We start from the raw sequence: 19,215 nt of genomic DNA, 5'->3' as shown, positions 1-19,215 counted from the left end.
TAGCAGTGATGGTGGAGGATGAACCTATTATTATCTTAATGAGGCACAAAGCAAGATCTCAAAGATGCTAACATACACAGCACAGCTCTGTGACCAAGCTAATATAAATGTCCTTGGAGAATTTACACATTAGTGTCCTGACAGTTATCTTGTGTGTATTTCTATCAACCAGGGATTCTGTGGGTTTCTGCTATAGATTGTGTGTGTGTGTGTGTGTGTGTGTGTGTTTTTCTTTCTCTAATTCATCAGAAGAGAAATAGGAAAGTTGAGGAAAACACTTCTTTTCTGAGTTGAATAGCCATTTCTTTCCTATCATGTATGCTACATTTTTAAACATCCTGGATGCGAAACTTGAAATTACTATTACTCATTGTGTTTGCTATTTTAACATATTTTGACAAATGTCACCTCACAGAACACGGGAGTAGATGGTATTGGTGCCATCCAAGTAGCTCCTGAAGTTGGGAAGCTACAGGAAACCTGTGCGGTTCTTAGCTTTGGGAGATGTAGTTTTGCCTGAAAAACCTATTAAGTCCACTCGAGATTCATAACATTATTGCAGTGTTTCAGCTTCCAGAAACCTCTGGATTTACATGGGCTATTCACTTTGCCCTAAAACTCTAAGTACCGGGAGAGTCTTGGTCGCGCTCCCCTTGCAGGGAACTGATGACTGGTTTCCTTCTGGCTTACTGGGAGATGTAGAGAAGGCAGGGAAAACTAATATGTTGTCAAAGATGGTGGTGGTGGTGGGGGGTCGTGTCGTGTCAAATGCGCGTTCAAGGGCTGCAAATGGTCTGCTTACCTCTCCCAGGGGGGACACGGGAGGCTTGTTCAGCCTTGAGTCAGGTTCTAGAACGTCCAACGCACTCGCCAAGGAACAAGAAAAAACAGCCAAACCCTAAAATCCCTCCAACCGTCTAGGCTCGTGCTCAGCCAGCTAGAAGTTCACGGCCAACTTTGTATTTCCTGAAATGAAGCAGGGCTCCCAAGCGCCTACATGTGGCCTAGCTTTCAGGGGCAGAGTCTGCCCAGGCTGGCAGGAGAGCGAGTCGCGGGGATCCTGGCTCGGCGATGCCAAGTTCGCCTCCGCTTTCCCACTCCCTGCCTTTCCTCGCTCGCACCTGCACGGTAGGGGCAACCATGGGGCGACGGGGCGCGCTCGGGGCGCCGCCGAGGACTCCGGAGCGGGAGCTCCCGCACCCGCGCGCGCCCGGCGCCGCCCGCCCGCCCGGAGGCCGGGGCTGCTGCGGGCGGGCGGGGAGGCGGGGGAGGGCGCGGGGGGAAGCGCGGGGAGTCGGCGCGCGCGAGCGCGGCGCGCGGGGGGAGGCGGCTGCGGAGCGCGCGGGGCGCAGGGCGCGGAGTGGCCGGCAGGAGACGGCGGCGCGTGAGGCGGCTCCGGCAGCAGCGCCCGCCTGCATTTCCAGCGGGAGGCTGCGAGCGCAGTCCCGGCTCTCCGCAAGGTGAGGTGCGGGGAGGCGGCCGCCTGCCGGCGCGGGGCTGCTGCCCCCCGACCCCTGCGTGCTCGCGCGTGGGTGTGCGGTCTGCGGGGAGGGAGCCCCCCATGCCCCCCGCTCACCCCCAGACCCCGCTCGTCTCCTCCGCCGCGGCGCCCGCACCCCTCCGCTGACCCCGGCCCCCGCCCCCGGTTGTGTCTCCTCTCCCAGATGCTCAAGGTGTCCGCCGTGCTGTGCGTGTGTGCAGCGGCTTGGTGCAGTCAGGCTGCGGCCGGGGGGCGTTCGGACGGCGGTAATTTTCTGGATGATAAACAATGGCTCACCACCATCTCTCAGTATGACAAGGAAGTCGGACAGTGGAACAAATTCCGAGACGTGAGTGCTGCGCGCCCCCCTCACCCCACCGCCACGACCCCCGTCCCCGGGCACGGCTGGGGTGGGGGAGTGGGCTCGGGCGGAGCGGGGCCGCTCTCCGCCGCCCCGCCGGGGAGAACTTGGCGGCGCCGGGCCGGGCCGGGCCGGCTGGGAGGGTGGGTGGGCGCCCAGCGCCCCCGCAGCCCCCCGAGGCTTGCAAAGTGCGGGCTGCACCTTCCCAACTTTTGAGTGCGATTCCGGGGCCCGGCAAATGCAGCGGATGCGCCGAAAGTCACCGGGGTCCATCCCCGCCGTGCACTGAGTGGTTCAGTGAGGAATCCGCTGGGAGAGGGACAGATGTAGGGGTTGACGGACGCCCGGCTCCCCGGGGGTGGGAAGGTGGTCAGTCCGCACCGGTCGGTCGGCAGAAGTTGAACTGCCCCCTCACGCCGTAAAAATCGCCGATCCGGTCCGAGTGTCATCCAGAACCCGTTCGCCAGGCTCTGGAACCCGGGCTCATTCCGAAGGGGAAGCTGGCAGGTGGGGCGGGGGTCGGCCAGGAAAGGGTTAAACGGTGGGCTCCCCCCCCCCAGCCCCAGCACCGGGGCGCTCCGTCCGTCCGAGGTTGTGCGGACCCCTCCGGGAGGCCCGCGGTGCGAACCCGAGACCGCGACGTCGCAGCCCCTCGGTCTGCCCCTCAGCTTGGAGCCTGGCGGCCGGGGCGGGCGGCGCGGGTCCCCTGGACGCGCCCGGCTCCGAGGTCCCAGCCCCTCCGAGGGACACCCGCAGGCCCGACCCGGAGTCGGCCCGCGCCGCGGCACTGGGCACTGGCGGGGGTCTCCCGCGGGGTCCCGCTGCGGAGCCCCGCGCGCCTTAACTTCTCTCCTCCGCCCCGGCTCCCCCGCGACTTGGGGTCCCCCGGCCCCCCAGCCCTGCACTGGGCCAGGAAGTAGCCGACGAGCCCAGCCTGGGAGAGGGAATCCGCAGAAAATGGTCATTTTGACTTTAAGTGTAGGTGCAGCTGGTTGGTGCGTGGGCACCCAGGAGGAACAATGATGAAATACTGAATGAGGGCTCTGTCTTAGAAACAAAGCAGAGCCTAGTTTTATTGCTAACTGGATGCTCTTATAAAGAAAAAAACTCTTAGGCGTTTGTTTTGAATGTATATTAATATATATATTAGATATATGTATATATTTACAAAAAAGCTAGAGAGTGAGATATGTATAAACCTGGAGAGAATGTGTTCAGCATGCTCTCAGTGGGGGGAACATTGAAAATTTTGTCAGTATTAGAACAATATTTCAAATTTCAAGTTTTTTTTTTATTTCTTGGCTGTTGAAATGTTTTTTAAAAGGGAACTTTGGGCTTTCATCTTGAAAACATACTTTAAGATTTTAATGTGTTAGTGTTCTCTTACGTTGCTTCAGTTACTTTGTTGAATTATTAAGAGTGACCGGTCCACACTTGGGCAGTTTGTGAATTTGTTTGGTTTAAAGTATTGAGAAAAGTTGAGTTGTTTACTGCAGAACTTAGTACTCTACAGTTTGTGCAGCCAAACTGTATAGAGACAGACTAGTGGGTTGTTACAGCACTCATATTTTCAGATCTTCTTAAGTGATCTCTGGGGAAAATGGTATGCAAATGTAAATAAAGGACTTAGGAGATACTTGAAGCAAATACGTTTTGAAATATCTGCAATATATGTGACTATAAAAATGATTTATCTGAAACGCTTATCTCGGTTCTCAGCGTTGCCGTTTCAGTAAGACAATTTCATTTTTATGAAGATGACTTTGGAGGTGGTGGAGAAATGAAGTGCTATCATTTTCCCCCTTGAGCCACCTGTTGCTTATTATTAATATGATAGAAGGCATGCTGAGAGCCTGGCTTCTCAAATACCAACACCGAGTAATTGATACAGAATCTATCCCAGAGTCATTAGCTTCATAATTTTTTGTGTACCTTCCAGGATGTTGTTTATCTTTTAGTTCCTTTTTAGATCAAACCAAATGATTGAAAATAGACTGCATTGCCTGTGAAACTACCTTGAAATGTTAAACCTGAGCATTTACCTAAAATAATGGATTTATGTACTCCGTCTGTATAAAGGCAAAGAAACAAGGAAATCTGAACCTCTCTGAGAAACAGTTTAGCTGAAGTACTTTTGCTTGGTCTTGTTCCATTAAAAAAGAATAGCTACTTTCATTTAGCAATAAAAGCTTCGGAAGATGCTTCAGCATAATTAATTCTGAAATTAGTACTTACCTTTTGTTTTTTGATTACATGCAAGTTTGAGTTGTCCCTTCTTCTGAATTCTATTTGAAAAGTCTCTTGAATGTTACTTGTTAATGCAACTCATTCTTATTTTGATAGAATGATTTTTAAAAATATGGTATAATTTATATGTGATATAGATATATAAATCTGTTTATTTATAAGAAATCTTTAGGAACAAAGATAGAAAGTGTTAGGTGAGACATGGTGGATTTAGAAATTACTGCTGCTAATGTCTTATTTCTTCAGTTTCCTCAGAACAAATCACAGAGAAATAGTAAAATCAAACACAAGTCTACAATAAGTGTTGACATAGAAGAAACTTCAAACAATTTTCACCACTCCATACTAGAACCGTTCCTTGAATAAAAAGTTAACTTTAGTTTTTCTTCAAAATGCACAGTGTATAACTATATATATTACATAGACATAGTTTTTATCCTTAGGAAAATTACTAACATTCTTGGTTATTTGTGTAAAGATTGTAGTAAAGCTTTTCATCTCCCAAATTCTAGTTGAGATTTTAATCTCCATGTTTTAATAGAATTTGACTTAATCTAAAAATATAGAGAAATCAGCACATTGAAAAAGAAGTGCAGGAGGTAGAACCAGCATGGTATTTTCAAGCTATAAAGATATGATTTTTAAGATAAATCCAAAAAAGCCTTGTCAACAATTGGGATCTGTTGAGCAGATAACACTCGTTGTGTGCTACTTTCAATGATTCTAGCTCTTGTTAAGTTGTCTTAAAACCAAGAATTTGTGATTCCTCAGTGGGAGAAGTATGAGAGTACTACCGCCTTCTCCAAGGATAGGAGTGAAGGACTGTCTCGTCACATTCCTGCATACGTCTTAGAATTGGAAACCATCATCATTTTGAGGAACCTGATCATTACCTCAGACGGCTCATATATTACATATTTCCAACATTTATATTTTATAAAATCTATTAAACCATGTCCTTTATCATGTAATAAATGAGTAGAAAATTTGGAAGTCAGTGAATTAATTGGCACTGTCTGATGTAATGCTGTCATCAGTCTTATTCTTATATATTTTTTACTTTCCTGAGGTACAAGTAGTAATTAAGAGTAGCAGAATAAGTAGAACAGGAGACACCCTTAAACACTGTGTGTTGGAAGCAATACTGTCACATAAAATGCTAGCAAAAGGAGCGATGATGGTCAGGCTTATTTTTAATAAATCATGTAATAAAATCAGGATTGTGGCAGTAAGTTGAAATTCAAGTAGTTCTGCATTAGATTTTTTTTTTTCAATTAAAGTACCTGGCGCTCATTTGAACTTGGTTTTAAAAAATGGTTGCCATTATTGTTGCAAAACCCGCAATCAGCTTCAATTTACATTTATTCCCTAAGTGATTTTTAGTGCTCTTTAGATATATTGAAAGCACTAATAAAGCCCTACAATTTAACTTGCAAAATTTAACCTTAATGTAAGCTAAAGAATGTGTATAACATTGTAAAACTGAAAAAATACTGGTTGGCGTGTCTCAGAGAAAGTCAAGTTACTAGAGGCCTTTTCAAAAATCCTTGATTTGAGCAGTAGTGAGTAAACCTTTTTTAAACTGAATTGAATAGAAGTAAACCTTTCTTAACTTCCTTTTTTCGTTCTCTGTGCTGTTTTCATCTGAATTCAGGTTCCTGAGGGTACAGGTCATTTAAGGGATAATAATGGCTGATAGAGAGGGACATTACCCGTCACTCCACAGAGGGCTGAAGGCTGCTGAGAGTCTATTAACTTTTACTGTTGTTGGAAAGTAAATAAAACAATTGGTTTCCATGCCTACTGCAAGGACAGCACTCTACTGCTTCCTAAGACATTAAAATTCAAACCAGGAGAATCTTCAAAGAATGTCCTCAGTATTGTTTAAGGTTGATGATGCAGCCTGATCATGTTTCTTGAGTAGTAGGCATACCCTGAGCACTGTAGAATTCTCCCTTACGCTACCTCAACAGGTGGCAGCACAGTTCACTCTTCTACTTTGCAAAGAATATGTGCCAAATATAAAATTAGAGGATTATTAATAATTTGGATAAGTTTAACAAAGTAACTGCTATTTTCTATAGCAGTTTCTATTTTCTAATCCTAATAATGGATACTCGATTCTTAAGAAAATGCACACTATCAGCGTTTCTTGTCATGGAACTTTGCTAACCGTCGTAATTATGTTTTATCATAGTTGAGATCATAGGCTTTTCTTGTAAATTCTTAATATTTAATTCACTGCCTTAACATCAGTGTTTTTCTTTCTTTCTGTTGCTTTATTTATTTGTGAAACAGGGAGCTCCCATCTGCTGGTTCAGTTTTCAGATACCCACAAGGGCTGGGGCTGAGCTGAGGTTGAAGGTAGTAGCCACCAACTGAATCCAGGTCTCCTCTGTGGTTGATAGGAAGCCAGTTATTTGAGCTGTCATCTGCCTGCCAGGATCCGAAATGACAGGAAGCTGGAGTTGGGAGCCAGAGCCTGGAATTAAACCCAGACACTCTGATGTGGGCTGCCTGTGTCTAGGTGCTAGGGCAAATGCCTATTCCTCTTTTGCTTCGTTGATGATAATATACCATGTGCCTAGTACTTAACAAGCTGTTGACTATCCCAAGGTGCTTCAAAAAATTCATGGAAAAAAGAATTAGAAGATACATTGATTTTTGTGCAAAAATTGAAATCCATGCATACCATTTTCTTAATATTCATTTTACCTGAATAATTGAAAGTCCTTGATACTGTTTGTATTTGCAGGTCACAGCAAGTGAGAATATAGAATGAAATAGCATTTATATGGGACTGCTATTCATATTGTTTAAATCAGGACATTTAATCAAGTGAGAGACAGTTGACTTCTGAACTCAAGTAATAGTCTGACAGTTGTGGGACCAGTGAGTACCCACAGTGCCAAGGGCTAGCCATTTGCAGCAACCTGAAGCATACCTTGTTGTCTGGGTCCTACTTTAGCTCTGATTGCCATATAACTTCTGCATTCCTATTTCTTTACGCTGCCATTGTCACCACTGCCATGCTCACTTGTCAGAGTGAAGATTGGCTTTGTCACGTCAGGTATCACATCACAAAGGAAGCCAGGTCAGAGGATGTACCCTTATTTGATCGTTTCTGGAGAGGGAACCTTGAAAGTGGTGGTATCACATTATGAGACTCCACTAGGGTGTTTGAACTGAATACAAAGTGTAGGAAATTTGCTGTGGGCTCAGTATCACTGAAATGATAGGGAAGTAGACAATCTTTTTAACTCCCCAGCTCTCATAACTTCTAGTGAATTAGTAGAAAAGTGCAGTGAAGTATGTTATATATTAATGTTAGCCGTCGCAAAACACACCAGACACCGGAGTAAGGGAAAGGGTTTATTGGGGAATACCCTACAGACCAGAGTGAAGGGGCAGCAAAGGAAAAAGAAAGAGAATATAAGAGAGAAACAGAGAGGAGAGGAGCTAGCAAGGAGAGAAGATAGAGCAGAGAAGAGGAGAGAGGAGAGCAGAGCCAAGAGAGAAGAACCAAGAGCCTAGAGACCAGAGGAGGAGGCTAGAGAGAGGAACCCAGAGAGAAGAGTCAAGAGATCCCGTGTGCAGGAACAGACCCTTTTAAACTTTGCCTGAGGGCGGGCAGGGAAGCAGGAGCAGCAAATCCCATTAGGATGGGGGTGGAGCCTGGCTCAGGTAGCTGGGCCATGCGGCACCTGGCTACAACTGCGCCAGTTTCCTAACAAAGTATATTGAGAAATAAATTATTCTCTGCATGTTTATGTCATATATATGTACATTTCTGTATTTGTAGGTGTATGCATAAATGTATTTGCATGGGGATATTTTGAAATTCAGGAAAGATAAGTTTATTTTGGTAGAAAGAAATTGAGATCAACATATAGGTTTTTCATAGTAGGCAATTTCCATGAACTTCTTGAAGATCCCATAGATGCCTGTGTTTTAGAAGTTTTTGCACCAAAATAAACTTTTCAATTCATTTTCCATGAACATTCTGAAGTATGCTTGTATACATGTGTGTGTCTTCCAATAGCTAACAGGTGAAATAATCTGAATATCAAGACATGCATATGTTATACTAAAGATACTATATACCAGGGGCTTCAAAAGGGGTGTGAAAAATCTGACCAAAAATGATAAAGATTTTGCATCAACTTTCGAAAGTACCGCCCTTGTAATATGCTCCTATGTGTATTATAGTTATTAGACTTAATATACTAAGTAGAAAGCAAGTGCCGCACCATCACCTAGAACGTTATGATGTGTTAGGGTTCCCTCCCGCATCCCTCGTTGGGTTTTCTGCATCCTACTTTCTGTGAGTGTGGCCTGTGTGCTTTCCTGCTTCTTACAGGAAATCAGCTTGTCTGGGATTGGATTATATCCTTAAACTTTGCAGTTGGATGTTCAAAAGGAACACTGTGTACTGTGGTAAAGCATTTATGTTCCTACTCTGACTGCTGGGTAAGACTACTGGGTTGGAAGCTTTTAGATCTCATGGTTCTGACTCGGAGTGACATTTTACCTCTTATTTTTTCATGATTGCATACTCTGGGTCAGAACTGTATTGTGTGTACTTATTTTTATAGGCTCATCATTGAATCTTCAACACATACCATCTGACCCTTCTGAGTTCCTATAGTATTTACATGTCTTTTCCTGTTTATGAAATTCCTTTCATCTTTCTGTCTGCCGGTTTTTAGAGTTGGAGACCCCCATGCAACTGTGAGCTCGCTACAGCTATAGGTTGGCTATAGGTTGGCTATAGGTTGTGGTCTCCCTTTGCTCCATACGACAGTTTAGCTAGCATTAGCACAATAACTAGCTGGGAACTTGTATTAGAAAATAGGGGCCGGTGCTGTGGCGCAGCAGATTAAAGCACTGACCTGAAGTGCTGTCATCCATCCCATATGAGTGCCGGTTCGAGACCTGGCTGCTCCTCTTCTGACCCAGCTCTCTGCTATGGCATGGGAAAGCAGTAGAAGTCCTTGGGCCCCTGCACCCGCATGGGAGACCTGGAAGAAGCTTCTGGCTCCTGGCTTCGGATCGATGCAACTCCGGCTGTTGTGGCCATTTGGGGAGTGATCCAGTGGATGGAAGACCTCTCTGTCTCTATCTCTCTCTGTAACTCTTTCAAATAAATAAAATAAATCATTTTAAAAAATGAAAATATATGTATTAAATGAAGGAACGTGATATTCAGTGCTGCCTCTCCTGTTGTCAATATATTAGAGATAGAGGAAGATCCTGCAAAAGGGAGGCCTTGAACCAGAGTGCCTTCGTTAAGATAGAGGTCATTTCCCAACCATGCAACCGACAAGAGATGGCTGTCCAGGCCTGGGCTTTGAATGACTCCCTCAGCAGGGTTGTGCCTATATGGCCTTTCTATGAACAAGAAACATTTAAGAGAAAGTCCGGAGCAGGCAGCTCACCCTACAAGTGCCCTTGAACTGGTCACACAGGACTTCTACTTGTATCCCCCAGTCCTCAATTTAGTTCCATGTCTACACTTAACCACAAGGGGAAATAACAAAATTTAATCCCTGGTGGAGAAGGATTAATTTCTAAAGAAAGAAGTCAATACCTGGTACTGGGAAAGAAATATAAAGAATATATTATATTGTATATTATATATAGAGAGAGAGAATATAGAGAACTATAATGTAGTAGACAACTACTACTTTACAGGGGAACTTTAAAACATTTGCAGAAAAATGGAATTAAAAGAAAATTTTTGTGCAAATTGTTTTTGACATCCATGAAAATTTTTTTTGATAATACATATTTCCCAAAGACTTTCTGAAGACCGCCTTGTGCATATAGATTTCAAAATTTTGTATCAAAATGAATTTATCCTTTAATTCAGTTTTCTACACACATTTTAAAGTTCTGTCATATTTGATCGTGCTCCATCAGTCATCTAAATATCTCTTGAAGATGTTCTCAACCTCCATCCTGTGCCTACTGATAAAATTTTTTGTAGTCAGCAAATTGCCTTGCCTTCAGTTTTTTCCTCTTAATTTCATGTGAGCCCTCTGTCCTCAGCCCATGAGAGAGGCTGAACAGGCAGGCAGCCTGCATAAAATTGGAGTGCCTGGTACCTAAGGGGGTGAGTCTAGGGGTTCAGTATGGGTGCAAGTGGTGGTGTGCTGGTTTCTAAGAGGAAGTGTTGGTCAGAACCCAGAGGTATCCAACAGGTTATCACAGGAGAGAGCCTGCCTCTGCTGACCAGCCCTGTTTTCCTCCAGGGAAAGCATTTAGCGTATCTTCTGTGAAAGTTTTTTCAGCTTTCAATGTGGGGGTCAGAGTTTCCGAATGCCCTTGTGTGTCAGTAGTGATGCGTCGGGGGGAAGTAGAATTTACTTTTTACTTCCCTGAGGTGAAGGGACAGGATGCTGTCTTGCAGCCCAGGTTGTACTTCCTCTGAGAAAAGGAAAAGGGACAAATGTGCCAATTCCCATTCACTGAAATATTGCTAGAGATCATGCCATTGCCAGGTTCATGCAGCTCCTGGTATGGAAGCAAAGCAAACAGTCTGTTTAGCAGTCCCATCTCTGGGGCAGTTAGACTTGCTGAGTGGCCCTTGTGCTTTCTGTTTGTTTCTTGACATCAGAGACGGATGGCAGCTTGAATGCCGAGTCTCTGGCCTGGATCCCAGGCAGCGCTGGGGGATGACACTGGTTGACTCTTGTTGTTTTGGAGAGATCCTTGATTCCTTCCTCCTTCATACGTGTCAAAACTTTACTAATGAGCCGAGGTGCCGGCCCATTTGTGTTTTCTTACTCATTAACAGCTGTTAGGTTAGTCATTAACAGCTGTTAGGTTAGTCATTACTGGCCACTCAGAACGGTTTTCTATCTTTTGAAATGTGACATTTGGTCTTTCAAAATCATCACTTTGACTGTCTTTGTTATTTTTGAGACCAAGAGGTGGATAATGCTTTGGGATGTTTATTAGGATTTATTGTCTTTAATACAGAATCCCAGTAATTTGATGAGTTTATCTTGAAGTCAGAATAAAAGGCCTCCAGTTGACTGTCCTGGTTGACTGCCTTACTGGCCAGTAGTCACGAGGCACACTCTGCTCAAAGGGTAATGTTTGTTGTTGTAGGGACACCACTACTGGTAATAGCATGTTACTGCTATTTATACTAGTGAGCTTTCTGTGACATCTCAGCACAGTGCTAAATATCTTAGTTGGGCAGGAATGGCTGTTAGAAGGAATGTTAAAATATCCTTACACTAGCTATTGTTTGGTCAGGTGTCAGTGTGCCCATCTACAGTTGTGGTTGATTTCTTTTCTTTTTTTTTTTTCTTGATAGATTAAGCCCCTTCCACCCCCGCCCCAACTCACATGTGCACACATATTTTCAAAGCATGTAAAACCTGGAAATGGAAAAGAAATTATTTGCTTCAAATAAACATTAGGAATTCATAAATTATTATTGTATAGAATCACATGCACCTGTAATGTAAGTGAAATCCATGTGGAATGGGTTCTGAGAGTCTTCCAGTCTGTATCTAGCAGATCACTTACTCTTTCATGTTGAATATCAAAGCATGATATAATGCTATTGACTTAGAAAAATGAAGCCCTGTCATATATAAAGTAGGTTGGAATATAGCTAATGTTTTATATTTGGAAGGCCTTTCTATTCAGAATTTCATTTAAGAGATTAAATAGCATAATCATTGAACATGGATTCACTGCTTTGGAGTTTTGTAGCAAAAGAGCAAAACTAATTAGCTGCCAGACTAAGGAAAACACAGAATAAATTAAAATTCAATGATTTCTATATTTTATTCTTAGTGAAGCTAAATCATTTTGAACTTTTTAATGCTAAATTTTAAACTAAGTGCGATATGAAATAAGTGGGTATATGAAATATTCTCTGACAAAAATGAAAACCAGCATTTATATTGAGCGTTCCAGATGAATTTTGTGAGTTGATTCTCAGCATAAGGACAAACTTATTTAGCTGGACTGAAAGAAGAGGGAGCAAAAATGTAACAACTTAATCTCATTTTCTGCAAATACATAAAACGTTACTGGGCATGTCTTCCTGAATATGGTGATATACTTACTATAGAGAACTCCTAAAAATAGTAATTTGATGGCGCCTTAATCATAGCTCACTTTTATTTTCCGATCACCAAGCTACTTTGTGACTTTCAAAATATTTACACAGGGTGCTCTAGGCAGGGTATTCTGAAATATGAGCTCGCTAATTGCCTTGGCACATGGTATTAGCATCTGCTGAAGGATCCGTTTTGGAATATCAGGAGAATATTTATAGTCCTTTCATGGCATAGAGTAGGGAATTATAGGAAACCTTCTAGTCTTTAGCAAGGCTGTCTGAGGTGCCCTTGGCAACATCTGATATTCTCCTCAAATGTCCCTCAGGCAGCCAGAGTCATCTAAAGTGAACATTCCCTGAGGCAAAGCTTTCTAGAACATTGTTTCAACAGCATTCACCTAGTGTTACCTGAGAAACCTTTCTTGGACATAAAAATATAGGGCTGAGATCTTATACTCTTTATTGTTTTTGAAGAACTATTGTATTTACTGAAATTGAGTGAATTAAAAGCCCACTCCATGCTGATAACTTGGGAAGGTTCATTTGGAAGATGTAAAATTTGAAAGCAGTCCTAGGCAAAGGTACACATTTGTTTGTAGATCAATACATTGGGCATTTTGTCCCCAGAACTCCATGTTGATGAAAATGCTAACCCAGGACTGGAGTTTGGTGTAGCAGTGAAGTCACCTCTTGGGACGCCTACATCCCATTGTGGAGTGTCGGGTTTGTGTCCCAGCTACTCTGCTTCCCATCCAGTTTCCAGCTAATGTGTGCCCTGGGAGGCAGCAGATGATGTCTCAAAGTATTTGGATCTCTGTCATCCATATGTTAGCCCCAGATGTAGGTCCTGGTTCCTGGCTCAGCCCTGGCTGAGCCCAGACATTTGGGGACTGAACCAGGGAAATCTGTTTCTTTGCATTTTTTTTAAAGATTGATTTATTTGAAAGTCAGAGTTACACAGAGAGAGGAAAGGCAGATAAAGAGAGGTCTTCCATCCACTGTTCACTTCACAATTGGCCACAATGGCCTGAGCTGCACCGATCCGAGGCCAGGAGCCAGGAGCTTCCTCCAGGTCTCCCACACAGGTGCAGGGGCCCAAGGACTTGGGCCATTTTCCACTGCCTTTCCAGGCCACAGTAGAGAGCTGGGTCGGAAGTGGAGCAGCTGGGTCTTGAACTGGTGCCGATATGGGATGCAGGCACTACAGGTGGTGTCTTTACCTTCTATGCCACAGTGCCAGGCCCTCTGCATTTCAAATAAGATGAAAATGAATAAGCAAAAATGCTAATCCTACTTGTTAGTGTTATTGTTATTTATAATCAGAATCAAAAGAGTTCTCTTTTTAATCTACGCATTTCCTATGTAAAAGTTTTGAAAACATGTGAAAAATGCCAATAGAGAATGACATATTTAACTTACACAGCATATCAATATTGTAGGAGAAGACATCCCACCTAGTCTTTGGAGATTAAAATGTATTTGAGAAAAAGAAGTTATTGGATGCATACAGTGCTTCAAATCTTTAAAGTGACTGACAACCACAAGTAGTTTATAGGGCAATGAATGAGATCTGGAAATCTAATTGAGAACTGTTTTGTTTGCTCTGAGTATCTGGAAGCCGCCTGGCTTTTGCTGCCGGAAGTCTTGCATTTGTTCTTGGAAGGAGGCCCGTTTATTTACATGCACTGTGTGCACTGATGTTTGGCTCAGGAAAAAGATTTGCATCAGCCTCAGTGGTGACAAAAGCACCCATGGCCCAGGTGTCTTGTGTGGCTACTGCTCTGGTCCTGCAAGGAAAGTAGCATAAAGTGTCAGAACTGCACTGAAGGTTGCGTGTATTTGGCCTTGAACACAGGATCATTTTTGAGCTAACAGCGGTCCCTTGATCTCAGCTTCCTCTGCTCTGGGCTCCTGAATGACTTTCGAGTGTCCTTTGAACTCTAGTCTTGAATTCTCACAATAGGTTTTTTGTGTACAGTGCTCTTAATACGTGGTAAGTAGTTTATGATTTCTAAATGTACTTAAAATTGCTTTTAATTATTGGTCTTGGATGAAATCATTTCATTTTAACTTCTGTGCTGCACTTTTTATTTTACTTAAACAAAGTTGTATAAATACCTTTCTCCTAGATAGTGCAATAAAAATCTCAGCATCTCACTTTTCCAGAAATACAGCAATATTTGTATCACATTATAGGTCTGGAGTATGTGAAAATACCTATTTAGGACAGGCTTCTGAACTGGGCTTAAATTATCTTCATTCCCACATCCTTTCTTAAATAAACATTGGCTAAGCACTTAGAAGTCAAAATAAACTGTGTAAAGAACATATGCTAATAGAATGTGTATTATGCAAATTTGAAATAGCATGTTTTCCAAATTTTGTAATATTTTAATATATTACAATTTTTCTGAAATAGCTTTGTAAATTAAAGGAATGGCTAGTTTAGAAGTTTCAAATAGTCTCTCTCTTTTTTTTTTTTTTTTTTTTTTTTTTTGACAGGCAGAGTGGACAGAGAGAGAAAGAGACAGAGAGAAAGGTCTTCCTTTACCGTTGGTTCACCCTCCAATGGCTGCCACGGCTGGCGCATCGTGCTGATCCAAAGCCAGGAGCCAGGTGCTTTTCCTGGTCTTCCATGGGGTGCAGAGCCCAAGCACTTGGGCCATCCTCCACTGCACTCCCAGGCCATAGCAGAGAGCTGGCCTGGAATAGGGGCAACTGGGACAGAATCCGGTGCCCGACTGGGACTAGGACCCGGTGTGCCAGCGCCGCAGGTGGAGGATTAGCCTAGTGAGCCGCGGCGCCGGCCTCAAATAGTCTCTTTAAAAAATTTTATTTTCTTTTTGGAATTCAAATGCATTAATACAGTGCAAATAAAAACCAACATTAATTTCATCTTACATTGTTTAGTCAAGTTTTAAAAATACCGACACTGGAGTAAGGCAATTTGTATGTGTATGTTTAGTTTGACAAAATGTTTATTTCTACTCTCTGATCCTATTTAAATTTACTTTTAAGTTACCCCTAATGTTGTCATTCAATCAGGAGTATTAACTTCTGCAATATAATTAATAAAAAAGTTTCTATATTTATAAAACTGACTCTTTTCCAAAGCTAATCTTCTGAGCCAAAAGTCTTTAACATTGTGGGGTACAGAAACTCAGAACTCAAGGACAGCTACGATCACTTTATCCAGAAAATGTTTAGATACACAAAACATGTTTTAAAATTCAGGTGACTCAAGGCCGGCGCTGTGGCAAAGCGGGAAAAGCCGTCACCTGCAATGCCTGCATCTTCACTTCCCATCCAGCTTTCTGCTATGGCGTGGGAAAGCAGTGGAAGATGGTCCAGCTTCTTGGGTCCCTGCTCCCCTGTGGGAGACCTGGAGGACACTCTAGGCTACTGGCAGCCATTTGGGGGAGTGAACTAGTGGAAGGAAGACCTCTCTCTCTCTCTCTGCCTCTGTAACTCTGCCTTTCAAATAAAATAAATAAATCTTAAAAAAAAAAAAACACATTCAGATGACTCATTGCTTCGCTGTGATAATCTGAAACATGGATATAGGTGCCTCTGCAAGGCAGCGATCACTGTGGAACAGAGGCTGTAGCTTGGAGCTGTGGGGATTTTTTGATGCTCTTGGGATTTTAGGAAATTTCTAATGGAAGTTGTCTTAGAGCCGTGCATGCCTCCATTGTTCCCAGTCCAGGCCCTTGCCAGTCTTGTCAGGATCTTCTCTGCAGTATGTTTCAAAGCAAGACCCTTTGCTCTTCCGAGCCGCTCACTTAGACTGTGAGAAGTTACCCTCATGCTCCTGGTGACCTTCATGTTTCTAGACGATCTTCCCGTTTTTCTGTGAGCGTCGTGCTTTCAGACTTTTACCTGCCAGTGAGATCTATAGTGCTTATTGATCAAGTACGTTCTCCTACAGTGTAGCTCTCCTGTGTTGCTCCTCTGTTCAAGGCTTCCCATTCAGCATTTAATTTATTACGGAGTAGTACTGATCCCATTGCTACTGTAAGCTGCCATCCAAAAATTCCAGAGTAGAATTGCCTTGAGTGGGATAAATTGTAACCTGCACATAGTGGGACTGTTCTTATATTTTGTATAGGCATACTGGAGGGAGATTATATTCTCCTAAATATGTTAGAGTTAGTGTAAGCCCCAAGGATATTGTAACACCTACTGGGAGGAGGGCTGTCAGAGGAGTCTGAAATGAGTCAGAGAAAATAGTTCTCAGAAAACTCTGATGGTGCCCCGGAAGGAGAATAATTCCTTCCAAGTTTGGTCTAGTGCTCTGTAACATGTAGAAGAAAAAAAATCCCTGTCTCCGAGTCTGTGTTCATGCAGCAAACATCTGATTTCCATGTAGCTCAGACTCGGGGAGATCATGCACCGGGCTTTCTGACATGCTGTTTCTGCTGTCAGAACCAGGTTTCTTCCTCAGGCTTCGGGGCCGGAGGCCAGGTCCTAGGTGGTGGTAAATTTATCAAGGTAACGCCACGGTGTGAGCTCCTTGGTTGGTAGCCAGGATCTTTCTGGTGCAGACAGAGATCTCCAGGAGATTTCTGTTCAAATGTCAGCACCAAATAGCATTCGGTTTTCCTGTCCTCAAATCCAAAACCCCTTATCTACCTCCTCCAAACCATATTTACTTCCCTCTGTCCTGCATTCTTTGCCAATCAAATTGAATTCTTACCTGTATTTTTGCTACATTTTCTGCTTTCTGTGTGTGGCTTACTCACTATGAGCCCTTCATCCAGAAGGGAAGAGACCAAGGCCCTACTATTTATAACTTCCCTAATATTTCTCATTTTTGATGGCCCATTTCATATTCTTTTTTTCCCAAGACTCCTGCCATGATTTCCATGGTCAAATGCAACATTTCTTTTCCTTGAACCCCTGAAGCTTTTTTGAAACATTTGTGTTTGCTCAGAGGATTATGCTCCTTTTTTTCTTCATCTTCTTTCTTTTCCCCAAGAAATCTTTTATCTACAGAATACACTTCATGCTTTTCATAATGTAACATTAGGAATTGAATGGATGTTACCACCATACCTGCCCTTCCACCCATACTCCCAGCCCTCTTCCTCTTCCCTCTGCTATTCCCATTCTTATTTTTTAATAAAACCTATTTTCAATTAACTTTATACACATATGATTAACTCTATACTAAGTAAAGAGTTCAACAAATTTTATGGAAAAAAAGCTATTCCTCAATTGTCAAGACATTTGCATCTTGAAGTGTTAATTTCACTTCTATAGATTATCTTTAAGGTGCATTATTAGTTATCACAGATGAGGGGGAGCATATGGTATTTGTGGTGTCTTTTGGATCCCCTATATATAGAATCATGTTACCAGCAAATAGGGATAGTTTGGCTTCCTCCTTTCCAATTTGTATCCCTTTGATTTCTTTTCTTGCCTAACGGCTCTGGCTAAAATTTCCAGGACTATATTGAGTAGCAGTGGTAAGAGTGGGCATCTTTGTCTGATTCCAGAAGTCAGTGGGGATGCTCCAACTTTTCCCCATTCAATAGGACTCTGGCTGTGGGTTTATCATAAATTGCCTTGATTCTATTTAGGATTGTTCCTTCTATACCCAATTTGCTTAGAGTTTTCATCATGAAAGGGTATTGTATTTTGTCAAATGCTTTCTCTGCATCTATTGGGATGATAATACATTTTTTTGTTCCTTAGTTAGTTCATGTGATGTATCATATTGATTGAGTTTTGAATGCTGAACCATCTCTTGCATACCAGAGATAAATCCAACTTGGTCCAGGTAAATGATCTTTCTGATATGTTGCTGGATTCGATTGGCTAGTATTTTGTTAAGGGCTTTTGCATCTATGTATTGCATCTAAGTATTCCCTCCCTTTCAATTGTTTTGAATAACTTGAGAAGAATTGGGATGGTGAGGCCATCTGGTCCTGGACTTTTCTTTGCTAGGAGGGTCTTTATTACTGATTCAATTTCTGTCTTTGTTATTGATCTGTTTTGGTTTTCTTTGTCTTCATGACTCAATTTAGGTGCGTTGTATGTGTCTGGGAATCTATCTATTTCTTCTAGGTTTCCTGATTTGTAGCATGCAGCTCTTTGTAGTAATTTCTAATGATTCTTTTTATTTCTGTGGTGTCTGTTGTTACATTTCCTTTTTCATCTTTAATTTTATTGATTTGGGTCTTTACCCTCTTTTTTTGGTTAGTTGGGACAATGGTGTGTCAATTTGTTTATTTTTTCAAAAAAATAGCTATTCATTTGGCTGATGTTTTGTATTTTTTTGTTTCAATTTTGTTTATTTCTTCTCTAATTTAATTATTTATTTTCTCCTACTAGTTATAGGTTTGGTTTTCTGTTGTTTTTCTAGGTCCTTGAGATGCATTGATAGCTTATTTATTTGGGTACCTTTCCGATTTCTTGATGTAGGCACCAGTTTCTATAAACTTCCCTCTTATTACTGCTTTTGCTGTATCCTGTAAGTTTTGATATGTTATATTGTCATCTTCATTTGTTTCCAGTAATTTTTTGTTTTCTCTTTTGATTTCTTCTATAATGCACTGTTCATTCAGGAGCATGTAGTTCAGTCTCCATGTGTTTGCATATGTTCTGGGGTTACTGAGTTGTTTCTAGCGTCTGAGTGCAGCAGGAACACCTACCAAGCAAGTTCATGTACAGATGAGTGAACAGGGATGTGACTGGTTCTTTTCTGATTACATGTGGCATAATTTTCCTGTTGCTTATTTTCATTTTATTTGAATGCTGGAGGAGGGAGGAAGAGACAGACTCACACACACACACACACACACACACTGCTTGACTCCCCAAATGCCCACATCAGCTAGGGTTGTGTCAGGTGGAAGGCAGGAGCCTAGAACTCAGTCTGAGTTTTTCAGGTGGGTACAGGGATCCCAGTACTTGAGCCATCACCTGTTGTCTCCCAAAGTGCACATGAGCAGGGAACTGGAATTGGGAAACAGAGGCCCTCCAGTGTGGGATGAAGGCTACGCAAGCAGCATCTAAACCACCAAGCCAAATGTCTATCCC

The 19,215-nt window shown here is 42.7% G+C and overlaps 1 protein-coding gene across 2 annotated transcripts in view; it reads left to right on the top strand.

Annotated features, from left to right (window-relative positions):
* The first annotated feature begins 972 nt into the window (after positions 1–972).
* SPOCK3 (SPARC (osteonectin), cwcv and kazal like domains proteoglycan 3) overlaps positions 973–19,215 on the top strand; it is an 83,448-nt gene continuing 65,205 nt past the window's right edge. Inside the window, exons 1-2 of one of the 2 annotated variants that reach the window (XM_070048253.1) lie at positions 973–1,128; positions 1,665–1,829. In XM_070048253.1, coding sequence (XP_069904354.1) covers positions 1,072–1,128; positions 1,665–1,829 — 222 coding nt within the window. In that variant the 5' untranslated portion in view covers positions 973–1,071. Of the gene's footprint in view, positions 1,129–1,316; positions 1,461–1,664; positions 1,830–19,215 lie in introns of those variants that run through there. The other variant, XM_070048254.1, reaches the window with a different exon arrangement.

Source organism: Oryctolagus cuniculus, chromosome 8 (genome assembly GCF_964237555.1).
Source record: "Oryctolagus cuniculus chromosome 8, mOryCun1.1, whole genome shotgun sequence".
In the NCBI taxonomy this organism is placed as follows: Eukaryota; Metazoa; Chordata; class Mammalia; order Lagomorpha; family Leporidae; genus Oryctolagus; species Oryctolagus cuniculus.
Note: the sequence above shows the minus strand (reverse complement) of the source record. Positions and strands in the feature narration are given on the sequence as shown.